Raw genomic sequence first — 18,767 nt, 5'->3', positions numbered from 1 at the left:
AAACTGTGGTATTGCTGTGGGTTCTCCCATATTCACAATGCCATACGGTAGCTCCTGACTGCTGCACGTGCATTCACGAATGCAAATTTCTAACAGCACATACGACGAGGAGCCATTCTGACCTTGTTTTGCAGCTTTTGGAAGCTGGGAACCCAGACTACATGACCAACATGAGATCAGGCAGAACCATCTACCCCACAACTGGGAAGAGAAATCAGACATTTGAAGCTGTGAGCTGGCGATCTAAACCCGGAGATGCTGCACCCCCAGCAGCATTATCCTCAGTCACAACTGTGTCCACTCCTTGAGAGATGGCTGGGCCAGGGAAGGAGAACATCAGCCTTTCTGTTTGCTCGCAACACTGTCTTTCACAGCATAAGAAGGAATATAAAATGCCTACTGTTTACTGAGCTTTGAAACAATATTTGGCATCTAGAGAAAAGCCACAACAAACAGTAAGAGATTGAAGAACATGAAGAATCAGACAATGAAAACAGACAGAAACAAGCTGGCAACACACACCAAACTAAATGAAGAGAGATGAGGAAGTCAGACAACGAGGAAAAGAGGATTAAGGAAGATCTAGCAACCAGGCACAATAACATATAATGAAGTCAGAAAACCACGAGCTCAAGAAGGAATCGTCACAGCACAGCAATCCCAGAGCTGGCTATTCCTCAAATTCCACTGTCACCGCTGGCACCTGCCTTACCTGGGGCTTGAAAAAAGCTCTGCAGACTTTGAGAAACTCCACTCTCCCTATCTGTTCTTAAAGCATCTCTAACCTCTCATAGTGGAAGTGTTATTTAATAGATTCTACCACCACTGCACACAACCTCTCCCTTTTTTAGCCAGTGAAATGTATAGCTGAACTGTGTGTCCTGAAACAACCAGAAATGAAGAAACATATACAGGTATGAGCAGGAGATGCCTGTGGTTTTTTTCAAGAAATTGCTTGTAAAAGATCATATCATACAGGCATCATACCAACTAGAAAAGCTAGGAAGATGTTTACTTCGATAAAGCCAACCTCAATTTATGTATTTCCCAGAGGGTCAGGGTACAGCAGAGATCAGTGTAAGCACAATGTATTTGTGTCACTTTGATACCTCCAACTACGTACTTTCTTCCTGTTCTCCTTTAAAAAAGTTCCCGAGATCTTTTGTTCGGATTTTAAAATTCTGTTTCTTTTGGTGCATTTCCCAATGATTGCTTAAAGGGAGGAGGAGAATAGTGAACATGCTTTGATGGCAGATCATAAAGGAGCCGTTTACTGCAAGGACTCTGATGCACCGTTCTGTCTTTAAACATGAATTATTGAATCACAAGCTATTCACTGAGTCATAGATTACCAATGAACTGAAACAGCATTACAGCAGCAGCGTGCCCCTTTGATCAAAAACACACTTATATCCTCCTTTAGTCTTAGTTAAAAACAATCTAAATAGCAAGCAAGTAGCTTGTTTTGAGGCAGGCTCACAGCAGCACTTTTAGCAAGGCTGCCCCCTCTCTCCCTCAAAATGAAGCTTTCATTTACACCAATGCTCAGTGTCACTCAGTGGCTCAGTTTAAGTACATTTCTTTTTTTTTTCCCCTGGAGACACACTCAGTTACCTGCTTTAAAGTCTCCTAATCATCAGTCAAAGAAACTTCAGATAATTTAAAAAACATGTGACTAAAGGGCAGCCCTGGAACAAGCCTCTCTACAAGACAACCTGCTGCATCAGAGTAATAAAAAAAAAATTAGAAAGTGTACAAGTAACTGTGTGTAAATGCCAAAAAGTGAACTCTAAATGTCAAAAGGTAAAAACCAGCTGTATGTCCTCTGTCACACAATTTGGGAGCCATGTACTCTCATGTCTACTAGCCACAGCGACTGACATGTTCTAAGCACAGATTTTGCAAACAGGCAATGGGATCTGCCTTTCCTCACCACACCGTTGTGCTCACCTGTCCTGACAGCCAGCACACACCACCAGCCAACAGCAGCCCCGCTGGGCACTTACCCTGTGAATAAACAGAGCACGATCTCCAACAGAGATGAACACCATTGCCTAAGCCATACTGAACACCTGGTAACACACCAATCCCTTCCAAGAGTAATAAAAACATCTTAGTGTCACTGCTGCCTCGAGGAAGAGCAAAGGTTTTAATCAGAAATTAGAAGGTATTTAAACAGAACTCCCCTGAACCGGAACAATTGTGAAGTGCAGAAAACATTGAGAGACTACAACATCCTCTAAACGAAGGCATCTGCTTGGTTTAACGTATTGGGTAATTGGCTGGTTGGAGTCATTACCAAAAATTATCATTAAGGCTGAAAACTTCTAAGGACTCTGAAGAAAACCATTTATGGGGATACAAACAACATTCTAGGTTCAATAATCAACATAAATGTAACTCAAATTTTAACATGGTTAATCTGTCATTTACCCAGCAGCACCAGGTCATATTACAATCATGACTATAAACAGTTCTTTCACATCTGATAACTTCCACTGTCCAAGATTTTCTGAAGCTATCAAACCTTCACATACAATCCTTTACTTCCACAACCACCAAAGACTAGACATTATTTATGACAAGTTACACAGGAGGTGAATTGAAGGACTTGGGGACAAAGGTGCAGGGAAAATAACAAATAAGCAAAGAGAATGTAAAGGAAAAACGCACTTATCTGAGCATCCTATGCACTGCTCTGCAGTCCCCCACCATCTCAGCTGCAAATCCCAGTGGCTACATGGGGCACTGCATTTGCTGTAACCCTGCAGATTCCACTATCAAATCCCGCATTACCTTTCCTTCTCAGTCATTCTAGCTTTGCTGTTAGAGTAAGCTTTTAAAAAACGTTTTGAGCACAGATGCTGAGAGGAAAAAATACATTACACTTGGAAAGAATCAGCAATTTGAATTCTGAAAAAATGTATCATTTGACCCAAGAACCAGGCACTCCTGTCCTGGATTAAGTGTCTGCATACGTATATATCCTGGTATAAACTCTGCACCTTACTTTCACATCCTACCGTAAGACAAATGCAGATACAATTCAAGACAATTACTGAACTGGGCACACTTACCTTCATAGTTTGCCTGGAAGCCTTGAGCACTGACCGCATAATCGCTCACAAGCCACAAGGACAGCACAACACCCGTACTCACGATAGGAGCAGGCAGCTGGAAACCCGTTAACCTGGAAGAAATCAAGAGGAAGGTTACACTCACCATTTCTGCCTTTGACCTGCTCGCAAATCAAAGAGTGGGGCAGCTGCCACTCTGGCTGATATGCCACAGCCTGAAGCAGGGAACTTCAGAGCTAAAGAAAACAGACCGGTACAGCTTGAATTCAATAGCTGTTCAACAAATGCTGGGCAAACCCATCCTAGGCTTTAAACACCTTCCGGCTTACCAGGGTAACTACTAATGTATATCTTCATTGACTGTATTTTAAACCCGTCTATCTGCTTCACACCTTGTTCACTAACAACATCTGCTCTGCAGCGCTCTGCTAACCCCAGCACTGTGATAACGGAGCAGTCACTGAGCCCTTCAGAGTAACTTTCCCCATCCATGAAATGGGAGCAATATTTAAGATTGCTGAGCAAGCCCAAGACATTATTCAGTAACACTTACAGCATGTTTCGAGAACCTCAGAGTAAAAACATCCTACATCCTTGTAAAAACCAGCTACATTAAATTGAACACTAACTAAAATAGCATAAGAGAACAGGCAAAAAAACCTGACGCTACCGGTTATTAAAGACCCTCAAGGCGGCTGTCTTCAGACTCTTTGTTGTGTAGTTTTACAATGGATAAGGTTTGAAGTTTCTAGGAATCCTCCCCAACCCCCACCCAACTGTCCCTGCAAGAACAACCCAAGGATGGCACTTTTTCATCCTACATCCTAATATCTAATATGTACCACAGCGAAGATTGTGATGGTTAACACCTCTTTACTCACTGAGGAAATAAAAGCCCACAGACACAAAATTGTTTGCACTAGATCATCTAGCAGATATACTGCAGGAACTGCCTGGAATACAGACATATGCCCACAAGTCAGAGTAGAAAGAACCGTATAAAAATGGGACAAGTCCAGGGAATAGACCAAAGACAGCACTGCAAAAACCCATAGCCCAGGTGCCTTGCCCTCCCACCAGCTTTCCTTACAGACTTAGAGCTAAACGACGATTGTCAATTTTGTTACAAAAGTCTGGTTAGTAATGATTTTAAACTCGCATTATTAGATCCCAAACACTAAATCCCTGATACTGTATTGACTCAGCCCAAGAACAAGTAATGTATGTTTCTCACAAACAATTACACAGTTTTACAACTTATAAGCCTTCTCCTTACACTTGGCTAAGGTGATTTACATAAGGAACATTGTTTTAAAGCAAACTTGTATTAGATTCTTGACTGCTATTATCAAGGACAGAAATTCAGATGCAATCCCCGTTGCCTGATAACTGTCCTAAAAATCAGACTTTTACAAAACTGCAGAAGCAGCAGTAACCGAAGGAACTCACTGCTACTACTGCTACTCGGTATCATTTGAGATCAAGAGTATTCAAAAGCTGGATCAAAAGGACACAAGTAGCACGAGATAAACAGGCTACGATAAGAAAGAAAGTTTAAAGCTCCTTACACACATACTCAGAGGTTTATCCCACATCTTTTTATAACAGCAGCTAGTCTTTCTTACAGAGGGCAAAAGATCACTTGTGATGCAAAGCACTCTGGCTCCTTAAGAAATACTTGTAAGTATATATTTCATTCAGAGTATTTCTTCTCCTCATATATTATGTGGAATGAAAAAAGCACCCATAGAACAAAATCAACTCTTTCATTCTGGAGGCCACCATCCTCTCGCTGACCATGAGGTCAGGTACTAGTACACTGCAACTTCCAGCCCAAGCAATTTCTCCTTGAAGTGGCCACCAGTCCCCTGGCAACTTCCAGAGACAGTGAGTGAACTTCCCTACTGTTCTTACTCTGGCCTTAATTTAGTAAACCTAAGTATTATTTCAAATAGACTGAACTCTAACTAATGAAAGCTGACATGCTCTGCCCAAGAACCTTATTAAAGCAAAACTTCCAGTTATTGGCAAAGTTCACACAGTTGCCAGCCAATGATGGCAGTCAAGTTTTAATGTCAAAAGTACTCACCCACTCTCAGCATAAAATCCATTGTCTGTACAAGCTGGAAGAACAATTGCTCCCGTTTATTAAAAATAAAAGGTTCCAGGATTTTTAAAGACTGAAAATAGTTTTACTGTGCACAGAATGAGGAAGAGCACCATAGTTTTTATTAATTTATTTTGCAGTTTAATTAAAATGGCTTACTGAAACCTTCATGCACTCAAAAAAACCAGGAAATGCAGGGACTAGTTTTAATAAAAACATACAATGGACAGTAGAACCTGTCAATTTTTCTTCCTCTAACCACCACACTGTGTTTTATCATTATCCAGGAATTAGTTAACACTAGTCTGTGCTTTTTATATCCCAAGTAAACCTGTTCGCTCTAAACTACGCTTTTTGCATCATGGATTCTGTTCACAGTCTACGTATTAGGAGGACCCCACTTTGCAGATGTTGCTTTTAATCCAGGGCAACATTTACGTGTCTGCTTACCTGTAAGCAAGTGCACATCCCACAGGAGTCAGTGGGAATTAAGTCCTACCTGGAGCAACGCTTCCCGTAATCATGTATTCGTATTTTCTAGTTACAGGGCCTTAAAAGAAAAGGATGGCTTGTGCATAAGGGCATAAAATTGTAACCAAGGGTTTGTTCTCAGTCTTTCTACAGATTCCACACTGACTGAAGAGACAATTTTCATGGGAACCTCTGGGCTTCCTAAACCTCTAAAAATTAATAAACCCAACCATCTCTCCAGGCCCTTAACTTCAGAGGTTCATTTCTGTCTATCTAGTGTCCCTGGAGCAAGCAGAAGAAATTGGGCTGCCTGACAGCACAAAAGGTGACCAAACACTGTCTTCCCCGTCAGATCAAACAGCCTTTCTGCCCACAAAAGATGAAAAGTGCCCCTATTAGTGCTAAAACTAAACTTATTTGGAAGGAAGCAGGAAATACTGCTTCAATAAGAAAAATATCTATCTATATAGCAACTCCTACCCTCTGTGCCACTAATTTCCATATCTCCTCCTGCAGTGAAAACCTGCACTAGAAATGAGATTAAATTCTTCCCATTCCTCACTGGAAGCAGCTGCAGTCAAAAAAAAAAAGTTATTCCTCCTCTTAAGCCTTCAACCAACACACTCAATTCAAAATTTTTCCTTCTTCTGATGTCCTCGTCTTCTCCAGGCAATATCCTCTTGAAGAAACAGTAATTTAACAAGGCCCACGCTCAAATCACTCCTGTAAAACCTCAGCAGTCCTGTTCCAAAGACACAGAACAGCCAAGCTTGGCAGGACACCCTGCCTTGTTTTGACCTGGCTGCTAAACTGTCCTCATGCCTTCCTCCCTAAATCTGCAGCCCAGGCAAATTTAAAGCATGGGAATCAACATGATGATGGCAGACAGAATATGAAATCATTCCCCACTGGCCTCATGCATTAAACAGTAATTCTGACATCACCATTATTTAGTGTAGCAATAAATATATATACACACACACACTAATGAGAAAGAAAAGCAGCAAACTCTGTTCCTTGTTTTTATTAAGGGCCATAACAAGAAGGTGAGGGTGGTAATAACAGCACGAATAACCCTCTTCCATTTCTTCTGTACCTCTGGCCAAATGGATTATTGAGTGATTATCCCCTTAAGTTGCTCGGAGCCAACACTGATTGTGTGAGATTTTCAATGTGTTTTTCATTGGCTTAATTCTACTCCTACTGTGAGGAACCAAACTAAACCAGTGCCAGAAATACCACTTCATAAGCTTGCCCTTGCTTCACAGTACGGCAAAAATCAATATACCAAAACAAATCAACACAGAAATCCTCTACTCTATTTGCATTCTTCTTCATTCTTTGCCTCAGGTTTGCCAGCGACATTGCAAATATTTCTGGTGCATGGCTCCCCATTTGCAGCAGAACAGCAAAATCTGCTTCACAGAACAGCTTTGCTGGAACTGATGCCAGTGAAAACTAGCTGCTGTTGTAACCACCACCTCTTTACAGGTTCTCCATAGCAGCAGGAGCACCAATGCCCCTCTGCATGCCAGCAGCTGCTAAGGCTCAACGCCTGGACCATACACTGGCGTCTGGGTGTGTTGCTCTCCGCTCCTCATGGAGCCTAGCTGTCTTGCCTCTGTGATATATCACCATCTTCCCTAATACCACGTCCTTCCCCAGTTGAAAATTGTCCCATCCGCCTATGAAAGGAGTTGTGCAGCAGACAAAGACCCACTGACTGCTCTGCTCAGCAGGTGCAACCCACAATTGAACACTTCTTTTGCCCTAGAAAAAGAACAGCTAGCCAGGACAGTCTGCATCTCAGTCCCTTTGCAAATGCTCTCACCTCCATCTGTTGCATATTATACTGTTCCACTGTATCAAGTACAACTATATCATATACTGTGACGCAGGCTCCTATTTTGGAGTGCAGGTGCCATAATTAAAACAGAGCACATTATTTTTCTGGTAGGATGCCCACCATCAGCTCAGGCTGCAATCAAAATAGTTATTGCAGCTGGCAATCCAACAGCCTTTAAAGCATAAATGCTAGAGAAGTGTCTCAGAACATCTAATGAAAACGCATTGGATTGCATCGTTTAACCCAGCATTAAATTACACTACACCATACTTCAGTGATTTTTTCCTGCATGTAGTTTAAAGGCACCTATTAAAGAAAATTTCCCATCAAATGAACCACTCTCTTCACTATATACAGTTTAAACGACATGGTTCTTTAAGTGCTAGTCTGACACCCCTACACTATCCCAGGACAATATTCAAGCTAAGTCAGGTATAAGGGACTGTGCTAAGAAAACAACAGCTCAGAGTGAGACCTGCCCTTTGGAGCAGTCTCTGGAAAACAGTCTGGAATGAGCAGGTGAGTCCTCTTTCACACTGTGCACCCAGCTAACAAGGCAGCAGCCAACCTGAAGTCATTTGAAAGGTGCATTCATGAAGTATTCAACTAATCCATTATCAACCAGGGCCAACAGAAAGAGCCCAGTAACTTCCAATTGACTTTGAATCAAGTTTTATATGCTTTATTCAGCTAGACAGCTGGCTCGTGCATGTAGAAATGAGGAAACTCACTGGCTTCAGTAAAAGGCTTTCTATATGTTCAGTCTTTCCTCTGAAAAATGGGTACGAGATGAGTGATAATAAGCAACGTTTACAACTTCCTCTTGATGAAAAGGATGCATAAGCATTGTACTCCAGCTGCTGCAGGAAGAACACCTTCAGAAATACTTATGTTTGTCTAAAAATTAAAGTCTTAGGGGAAACTGGAAACACAGATGCATGCAAAGTCAGTGGTCACTCACAGATGTCTTCCTCAAGGCTGCTTCATGGAATATACAGAATAAAAACAAGATGCAAGAGATCAGGGAATTTACCCACAGCAATCCATCCCATCTCAGATCTCATTACAGGTAGCAGATTTTTTTCTTTAAAGACACAGTTGCTGGTGGGTGTAGGGTAAAGTAGTCTATGGGGGGAAAAAAAACCATCTTGTCATTCCTATTAACATCTTTGTTTTAGAAGTCATCTTTCATTCTGAAGGAGTTTAACGTCTCCTCCAAATCATGGGCCAAATTCCAAGAGAATCACCATCCATTTCAAATATTACCTTACAAAGCTAGCAAAAAAGTGACCCTGTAGATGCCCTAGGCACAAGGACTTCAATACATGCAGTAAAACTGAAGCTGAGAGGTCTTTGATTCTCACATATCATTGTCTGCAAGATTCAGTGGTAGCCCTGTCCCCAGGAGGACTTTCCATGCCAGGAACTGTCCAGCCAGGAACCTGCTCCAGTGTCCTTATGGACTACATAAGGATAGCCTCCTACACCCTCCTCCCTCCCAGTCACCCAGTACTCCTCTGCCCAGCTTATCCCCTGCAGCTGTACCATAGGCTGCTGCCGCCTTGGCCTCTTTCACACATCCGATACGTTCCACTTTCAGCAGGGAGAACTGTGCAGATCTTATCCCCCATTTTCAGTAAGTGTGGATGAAAGACACACACCTGAGACGACAGCTAATTCTCTGCTAGCATTTCCTCAGGCTTGTCTGGTTTCAAATTTTTTTCCTCAGTGGTTCTGTTAGTTTCTTCTCCCCTCCTCTCTGTGTATTTATTAAAAAAATAAGCAATTACAATGAGATGCTACTTTTTTTTAAACGATATTGACAGAATAACTGGCACCGTGAATGTCCTCATTAATCATCAATAAAACAAGCAGAGCATAATCTGAGAATGCTTCAAGTTCATGCCCACTGCAGACACTTAAAAGCCTGCTCTGTCTGCAAGGCAGAAGTCACTGGTGTTACTTATTTGTCCTTTAATTTTGATCCCTGTAAGGCTGAAATGATGCCCTGGACCAAAAAAAAAAATCTCAGCCAGCTTAAAGGGATACTGTAATAACATAAGAAAAACAGTATCAGTTCACATTTGTATTTACCCAGCTTGTTGGAATGATTTATGCTAAAAACCAAGCTGCCTTTTTTTTTTTTTTTCTTTTTTTTCGAGTCAAGCTATGAACAGATCCTGGACAAATTATCTTCAGAGGCATGTTGCAAGCAGCAGTAACTCCTTGTATAGTCTCTCTTCATATTTCACCAAGCAACTCCAAGCTACTTTGCTGCCAACCAACACCACATGTCCCATTTCATTCCATACTACTTTCCAACCATCCTCTCTGCCCAGCTGGTTGATAATTAAGTTGCTTCTAAAATAATATAATCCATTGGCTCCAACACACATTACTATATATTTTTCTTATCAAGACAGTAACAAGCATTAGGGGGGAAAAAAGCTTTCTCTTCCCTTAAATTCACTCATGATGACTTATACTACACCTACATTTTTGCCAGAAAGTTAATCTAGCACTTTGCAAACAGTTCTCAATCTAGCACCATACAACCCAACCCCATGTGCCAGCACTTTCTTCCGTTCTCCAAGCCAAGTATAGTTCATCAAGCCGCAAGAGTCCTTTGCTTACCTCTCACACTGACAAAGGTTTCATTAACTAACAGTCTCTAGGGACAGTCACAGGGCTCAAATTCCATCCTGGATGGATTTCTTCACTCATTTAAAATGGGGTTTGGGTCAAGTCCCACTACAAAAGTCTTATTTATAGAGCCTAAAGCCAGCACAGCCATCTCAAATATATGAGACCTTCATGGCTCAAACTGCAAACAGGTACTAAGCATCACATTTCAATAAATTTAATTTTCCGTACAATGCAATAAAGTAGAAATACCCTGGACTTGAATTTGTTGTATTATTTTTATCATGTATCTTCCATGCTCATTTTTCTCATACTTTCTCAGGTAGCAGTGAGATGCAAGCAAATATCTGACAAACTTTGGCATCTATATCCTCTGTCTTGTTATTACAAACCAAAAAAGAAAAACACAAATTAGCAGAGAAGTTCACCAAGTTTTAGTAACCTCTTGGCAATTCTAAGCTGACACTCTCAGTGTAAACAAAGACAAGTTTGGATATAAACCAAGTAAGGCTCAGCAGTGTCAATTCAAAACTTGGCAGTTTTAGGTTATTTCTGGCTTTCTTAAAAAAAATCATTGGGGTGTGAAATCTAGTAAGTAGGAAAAATAAGTTCTGAGAACTACCTGCAAATCACAAGGCTTATTGCTAAACGTAGTGCAACTGGTGAACAAAAAAGCATTACCATACTGGAAATGTTGCAAATTCCCCAATATTCACACCAGCCCTTTAGTAACAGTAACTCTTCTGCTGCATGCTGTGCAAAAAACAGTGTCCTACAACCTAAAGAACTTTACATTTAAACAGACATGAATGTTCAAAACAGCTTTAAATGCAAGACAGGCAGAGTAAATATAGAAGTTCTCAGGCCAGAAGCATTCTGAACAGAAAGATCATTTTCTAACTCATTCAAGCCTGTTCATCTGGGAGACAGCTTTTGAAATCACAGCACTGGAAGCTGCAACTCCATGGCTATGCTCTCAGGTACATCACTAGCTTGCTGAAAGGTCTTAAGCAATCCTCTGATCCCCAAGTTTACTTTGGACCACAGTCCCCGCCATACACAATGCTGACCACCCACCAGTCTCGCAGGGATGCTCAGAAGCCTCAATGAGAGCATATGGAGATTGTCAGATGAAAGGCACCAAGAATTAGATTTATGGCAAACAGGTACTGTGGGACTGAAGATATAAACTACCATTAGTTTCAAATACTGTCGTAGGCAACACAATCAAGCAAAAACTTTAATTATTGCTTTGTTACTACATGTGCTTACTACACATGCATCCCTGCTCCTCCTGTTTACCTAAATCTCAAGAAGCTAAAGCTATACAACTGTAAAGAGCCAAAGCTGACACGCAGAGTGAATCCAGGTCTCATCTGCCAAGTCTGTCCATCCCTTTTCATGCATAGGATTTGAACTAGACTTTAGCCATCAGTCTTGAGAGAATCTTTACTTCCCCCAAGCGAATATTAAGCCGCAGCATCAGGCAAGCGCTGTTCTGCCTATACAATCCCAGGACAGGCAGCTGAGATCTATCCTGGGGGGTGTCCACCTAAAACTGCAGTCTCGCTTCCCACCACAATACAGGTATGTCTATGCTAATTCCTTAAGATTTAATTTACAATAATACGTAATAAAACAAAATTTAATGGCAACAGATGAGAAGGAAACAGAAGAAGTTTACTTTCTATAAGAGTTAGAAAGAAGTACCCAAACAGAACAAATAATGCAAGTTGTCCTCCACAACCGGTGCAGTCAAAAAAGTAGGTTAATAAGAAATTTGATTTTTAGATGATATGTTGCATGATAAAAAAATGAAACAAATCCCATTGTTCCTGCCAATGAAGATTTATCCAAAAAGGCTGTAATATTGATTCATGTCATATCTAATTCTCTATTCACTTGCACTTTGTGTGAATGCTGAATATTGAGCAGAAACAGGATAAAGATGTTGCTAACTGTTGATGTTTAGCAGGGGAGCCCAGTAATTCACAATGCACTAGAGGTGAAAAGCTCTGGGTTCTAATCCAGCAGCATCAGAGCTACTATTTGCCCTGGAGCTAGTCAATTGTTTCTGTTCCCATACACCTCCTTTGCCACACATAAACCAGGAACAAGTTCAGTGAAAGGATGTCTTGCCATGCACCTGGACAGCTAAAGGGCCCAATTTCAACAGCTAAAATATATAATATAAAAACACTAGAACAACAGCATTTCACACCTCAATTTACACATGTATCAGTGACAACATAAGCTACCGAACACTTCAGATGGAAATATTTATCTCCTTCCTAAACCTTTTATTCCACTATAGCAGCTTTAATCAGCTGTAAGCCTAAATATTATAGAAATCCCTAAAGATGGAAAGACAATTACTGCATCTTTGGACAGCAAAAGCCTTTATGTTTTCCAAACAGCTATGAAATCGCAAACAGACAATTACATTCTTTATTAAGAAAAAGAACGAGATGTCAGCAGTTGCTCTTGCAGCACACCAAAATCCAATTCTGAATAGTCTAAAAGGAGCCCGGCCACCCTCTACCACCCAACAGGAGCATAATGAATTAGAGTCAATGGGCACTGAAGATTTGTCAATTTTCTATTTGAGACTGCAAGTAATAGCACTCCACCATTTCATTGTATCTTCAACGATCTAGTAAGATTGTATCATCTCCTGTAGACTTTCATTAATTTTGATAAAAGGGAAATACACACTGTCTAAAGAGGTGCTTTGCCTGAGAAACTCTCAAGGTCAAACCTTAGGGATACAAAAACTTCTTGACCCTAAGATTCACTGCATTCAAAAGACAACATGAAAGCTCATACATTTTTCCTCCCTTCAGGAAAGTGGATTAAAAGACATGGCTGTGAACTTTATCTGTTTTGTACTTCAATTCTCTTTCCCCACCCTAGCATACAGACCCTCCAGCTGGGGGCTTTTAAGCATTTTACAAATTTAACTTGCAAAGATAAAACATCATGTCATTTTACAGATGGGAAAACTGAAATTAGTAATTTGCCCAATGCCATTGAGCAGAGCAGCTCCTGAGCTCAGAACAGGACTAACTTCTGCTTTTGTAAGGGATCACCAGCACACCTCAGTGCTCTGCCAGCACTGCTTTTACCACCACCTCTGCACATCCATCGCTTTGCTGCACTGCTCACAGCAACCTCTTCATGGGAGACCAACACTAATTATCAGTGAAGAAAGTGGCCATCTTGATGCTAACTGATGTCAGTATCTATTGACTAAAAGTGAACTTATTTCTGAAGACCTGATTCTGTACTAATAAAGTCAAGAGACTTTCTGCACATGTTCTAGCGCAAGCAGGATCAGACTGTAATCACGTTACCATACAGTTCTGCAGTAACACAGCAATTGGGCAACCCAAGTTCAATAACTAATAACTAACAGCTAATAACTCACTGTGCTGCCTAAGGCAACTCACTAAACTTCCCTGTGCTGCTTTCTCCCTGCTATGACAATACAGTAGACCTGTTCCTTCCCAAAGAACTGTAATCTAAAAATGAGAAGCACCATGCAAGGGCTATGGGTTAGTTCAATTTCTCTCCCTCCACTGCTAAAAAAAAAAATCTAATCTCTCTTGCTCTGACCCCAAAAGCTCACCCACTGGTTTTGTAAATTGCCACTCCTGCTAAAAGAATAAAAGCAGCTCTAAAATAAATGACTCGAGATGACTAAAAATGTCTGTGACTATCACTTTAAACACCACATACATATACGCATAAAAAGATTATAAGCTTTCTCTATGTAGAACAGTTATTAGTAAAGCACCAGCAGTTATTGTCTTCATCATTAGCCATCTTTGATAAGGAAAAGGAGCAACCCCATGAAAGCTATTAGGGATCTCACCATGCAGATGCAATTTATCTGGAACACTGTAGACGTGGGCACTGCAGAGTCTACAGTGATCATACAGATCACATTCAGACTTCAAAATCCTCTGCTTCTGTTGTCTAAAAGGCTTGCAGTCATTGTATGAAAAGTCCACCTGAAGTAAAACCACACATCAGCTAGAGGAATCTAGAGAAGAATACGTGATGCTAGGCTTCAGCAATTACTTCCTATTATCAAAAGCAAAGCCCTGTGTTGTCAGGCAGCGCAGATAAACTGCAAGAGGAAAAGCTGAGGAGGGAAGTGTAATACATTATGCTACAAGAGGTTAACAGTAGAGTCCAATAAAACTCCTGTCTGCTGTCTCAGTGCACTGCACATTGGACTTGACTGGCCAGCAAACACATCAGCGATGTCCTACAGCGGGGCACTTCACAGGCGCTTCCCCTTCCTTCCCTCCACAGCTCAACACCAAGGAACAGGAGATTTTCATGAGTTGCATCAACTTGGGCATGGAAGGCTAAGGACACCATAATCCTTCCCAGAATTTCCACAAACTAAACTCACCCTTTTAAAACCTACTTCAATCACTAATGGCATTCAGTGCTCACGGATCTATCAAAAGCAGATGGTTCCAGTACAGAGTCTTAATTAAAATCTATTAGATGTTGTCCAATTACAGAAAATCTCGCTACGCTTAATACACTTAGCATACCTTAATGTTAAGCAAGAGTCATTGTCAACATTTGCTAGTAGATTTTACCTATAAACACAGTTAATCAGCAGTTTAGAGGGAAAACAAAAACAATTTTGAAAACAAAATATTATTTGAGTAACAGCAACACCTTAAGGCCCAACAATAAACCACCCCCTGTAGTAAACACAGCAGGGGAGAGCCATACCTAGAAGAAACCTATACTCCAACAGACTAAATGTAGAGTAACAACCAGCCAGGACACTACTCCCCCAATTAGTATTTTATTTGTTGGCCATGAAAAAAAGGTTCTGATTTTCAACAAGATCCTATTTTACCAGACATGGTACAGGCCGGAACACAGCGGCAGGCCTTGCAGCAGAGAAGTTGTGTTTGTACAGAACAAGTGATGTCGTAAGAGACCAAATCCTTTAACCCTTAAACCGGGACCAAAGCTACTCCATCACCTTACCTCTCCATCTCCTTTCTTCACAGGCTGCCGAAAGATCAGAGTCAGGTCTCCTCTTAAGCCTGATGTATTCAGCATGGTGGCAAGGAAAAACCTCCCACCCGGATTTAATCAGCTTTTATCACTCATCCCAATGCAAACTCTCCTAATAAATATGGAAAAATTGGATAGAGCCTCTCAAAATTGAACAGCCCTAGATGCAGTTGCATTAACTCCATTAGCTTTCCTGGACTTTCAGATCTAGTTCCATCAATTATTGCACAAAGTTTAAATAATCAGTGCTTCCTCTGAACAAAACGACAGGGCCATTGGCAGAAGGCCCTAATGCCACTGGAGCAGCTCAAACAAGTATCTTCTCCGGCAAAAAAAAAGTGTATTTCATTCTACAAAGCAGAGAACATAAATTTAAGTGGTTTTTTGTTGGTTTGGTTTTTTTTTTTTCCCCCCACCGAGTTAATGTGAAATGACAAAAGACTCTGCTAAAGGAAAGAGGGAGGTAGGATTCTGAAGTTCACTAAAGATAACAAAAGGATTTAGCTGGCCCTCCATTTTATTTATCTTTAGCCTTAGTAAAACAAACTGTAGTCACCTTGGAGACATGAGGCAGCTACAAAGGAATATGTCACAGGACCAAAGGTGACTCAACACAAAACCCTAATGCAAGTTCTGTGTATTACCAGATGGCAAATGCTATTTCTCCAGGAATTTCTTTAACGGTATTGAACCCCAGCAAATCCAGTACCCATGAAGCCAGAACCCCAGAAGGTTATTTTAACCTAAATTTGCATCTCTGCAGGTAAGAACAGATGGCACATGGGGGGAATTCTCTCCTTCACTGTTCCCTTTGTCTCCTCCTTTCCTCCTCCCTTCCATTGTTTTTAAGATCAAAAGCTTTGTACTTAATTACCAATCAAGAGAACAAGTCACCCAATCCAATTTTTCAAAGAGTAATTAAAAGGTTATCAAGGAGAAACAGGCAAGATACAGGTATTCCTGTTGTATCTGTAAATAGGTCACTCCAGTAGATAATTCAATTCTTATCACTAGTATCACATAATTTTAAGTTCAAACAAAATACTTAATCTTTCAATTAAATATGGCCAAAGAGATCATATGGTTTTTCACCACATGCACAGCGTATTGATGGCAATCCTCCTCTTAACTCTTCAGTCATCTGTCAAGGAAGAAGGATGAGGATCTCTAACAAGCAACAGCCACTTTAACCAAAAACACTGTGCATAATGTTGAGACATGAGCTAGAAGGTAAGTCACTCTGTGCCAGTGAGCTAAAGGCAGAATAGATTTCTTCTTTAAGTACAAGGCTATTGCAGTAATGATTTGCAAACATTTTCTCTAACCCTGCACACTCCGCAGACATCAGAATGGGACAGTTCCTCGCAGCTGTGTAAATATACACCTCCTAGTAACTTTTGTGGAAATGCGAACTGCACTACTGAGGTTCTGGCTGTAATAAAGACTTATTTTTCTTGATATACTGTCTCAAACATTTTCTTAGCTGAATAAATTCAGTATCATTTAAACATTTCCTTTGAACAGGCAAGGTAGATCAGAATACAAAGCAATTACCTATCCACGTCACGCAGGAAGGAAAGCCCATGGGTTATAAGATCATAAAAGTTAACCCAATATTGTTCAGCATGCATGCAAGTGAGCAGTGTCTCCTGGCAAAAAAAGATTGCATATTCTGTCCCTCAGGCTTTCCAAAGTAGTTTTAAACACCTTTGGAAGGAAGAAAAAAATATATCTGGTTTTCTAAATTGACCAGTCCTATTTCAAGTATAAATTCAATGGCTCCCTTCAGGAGAACAGAATTAGGTATCTGAAATGACTGACTGACTGGATGTATTGTAAATGTGCATTTCCTGGATCTGAGTGCAAGCCTAAATCTTCAAATAGGGAAATTAGCAACTAATTTAAGATTCTCACATTAGAAGCGTCCTGCAAATTATCAGCAGCAGATAAAAAAGCTTGAAGATATCGTGCTGCTTTTTGGTTAACTACTGTCTGGTTATGTCACGTAACAAGTCTGACACAAAAAGGTGCAAAGAGTCTCCCAAATCCCATAGCAATCTTAGATCTATAAATAACTCCAACTATTCAAATTTTAGTCAGGTCTCTGCTGAGCTTCTAAGCCCAGCACAGTGGGAAACCAATCAGGACACTAACCTGATTGGAGCATCCTCTTAACAATGACACAATCAGAAAAGCACAATGGGAATTTGCAAAAAAGACTGCTCTTGAGTAACCGCAGTTTTCAGATCAGGTCTCCACATGCATCTCTCTGATCCCACTGGCAGTTCAGAATAGCTAAGAACTTGACGGCTGAGCATTTGGGAGAGTCTGGTCTGGTGTAACAAGCACAAACATTGCTTAAGAAAATGGAAAGCCACATACAAGCACCAAAGGGAAGTTAAAAATCTCATCTGAACTCATGAAAACACATAGCGCTCCTACTCAAGTCAAGGTAGAGACAAAACTGCAGCCATCACTATTCTTGGGTTTCAAAGAAGACTCTGTTACAGTGGTCCCTGCTGAAAGCCAGTGTATGGTGTTGGGAATAAACACATTATTTGAGAGAAGCTGAAGGAGCAAGGACTCAGAACAAGCTCTGATTTTAGCAAACAAAGCAAAGTCACAGCACTGAAAGATGACAACAGCTCTGGATGTCTAAATTAAGAAACACATTTAATATTCACATACTCATCACAAACACACAACGCAAATTCCCTAATATACAGTAAAGCAGTTTATTAGAAAATGTCTCATTGGATTAAGTCTGCTTTTATTCTATTAGGGAACTTTCACACTGCATTAAATTGCAAGACAACAGGGTGTTTGCCAGCACATGATAAACACAATTATTAACCCCTTCTCAGAAATGCACAGAGACATGACACTGACACAGCAAGCCAAGGAAGCTCTAAGGAATATATGGCTTAAATAGAACTGCAGGGTATTGAGACAACTAACCATTCTCTATCCCTCAGCAGGAGCAAATGTCATCAACACCAAGATCATTCTCTCTTCCCAGTCATGCAGGCATGACCTACTGAAACACATCAGTGATGCTCAACAAAAAGTTCAAGAGCAGAAGAAGCAAAGAGATACAGGTCCTCTCTGTTAACTGTTTTGTTGATCAGCCTTGAACATACTGAACAAAACATTTACCTTCTCTACAGAAACATGTTTGTGGGTTGGTTTTTTTTCCTTCTTTTACACTTGCTTACAGCTTATTTTGGCCCGCCTCCTGGTAGCATGAGCTTTGATGAATGACGCGTGGTCATCCATCTTCGAGTGCTGCACTTCGATGATGAATTGAGTACATTTGGAAAGCAGTCTGAGAAAAAACAAAATTGATAGCCACAGGAAAAAAGAAAAAAGGGAGAAAGAAGAAAAAAGAAAAAAAACAACGTTGGGCAACAGCTACAGAGTTTAATGAGGTGAGATTGATGTACAAAAAAAAATTAGCTGAACAAAGAAGCAAGACACCAAACAGCAGAGAGGAACAAGTTCCAGGTTTTGAAGTCACTACTCTAGATAAGTCCAGGGGAAGAATGCAAGCATCTACCATGCGAGAGTCTCT

General features: G+C 40.7%; 1 protein-coding gene across 1 annotated transcript in view; it reads right to left on the bottom strand.

Annotated features, from left to right (window-relative positions):
- CSMD2 (CUB and Sushi multiple domains 2) overlaps window positions 1-18,767 on the bottom strand; it is a 310,633-nt gene that overhangs the window by 259,590 nt on the left and 32,276 nt on the right. The window contains exon 3 of the mRNA XM_049820686.1: window positions 3,078-3,190. Coding sequence (XP_049676643.1) covers window positions 3,078-3,190 — 113 coding nt within the window. The remainder of the gene's footprint in view (window positions 1-3,077; window positions 3,191-18,767) is intronic.

Source organism: Accipiter gentilis, chromosome 17 (assembly GCF_929443795.1).
Source record: "Accipiter gentilis chromosome 17, bAccGen1.1, whole genome shotgun sequence".
Classification (NCBI taxonomy): domain Eukaryota; kingdom Metazoa; phylum Chordata; class Aves; order Accipitriformes; family Accipitridae; genus Astur; species Astur gentilis.
The sequence above is the reverse complement of the archived record's forward strand: the minus strand, read 5'-3'. Positions and strand labels throughout refer to the sequence as shown.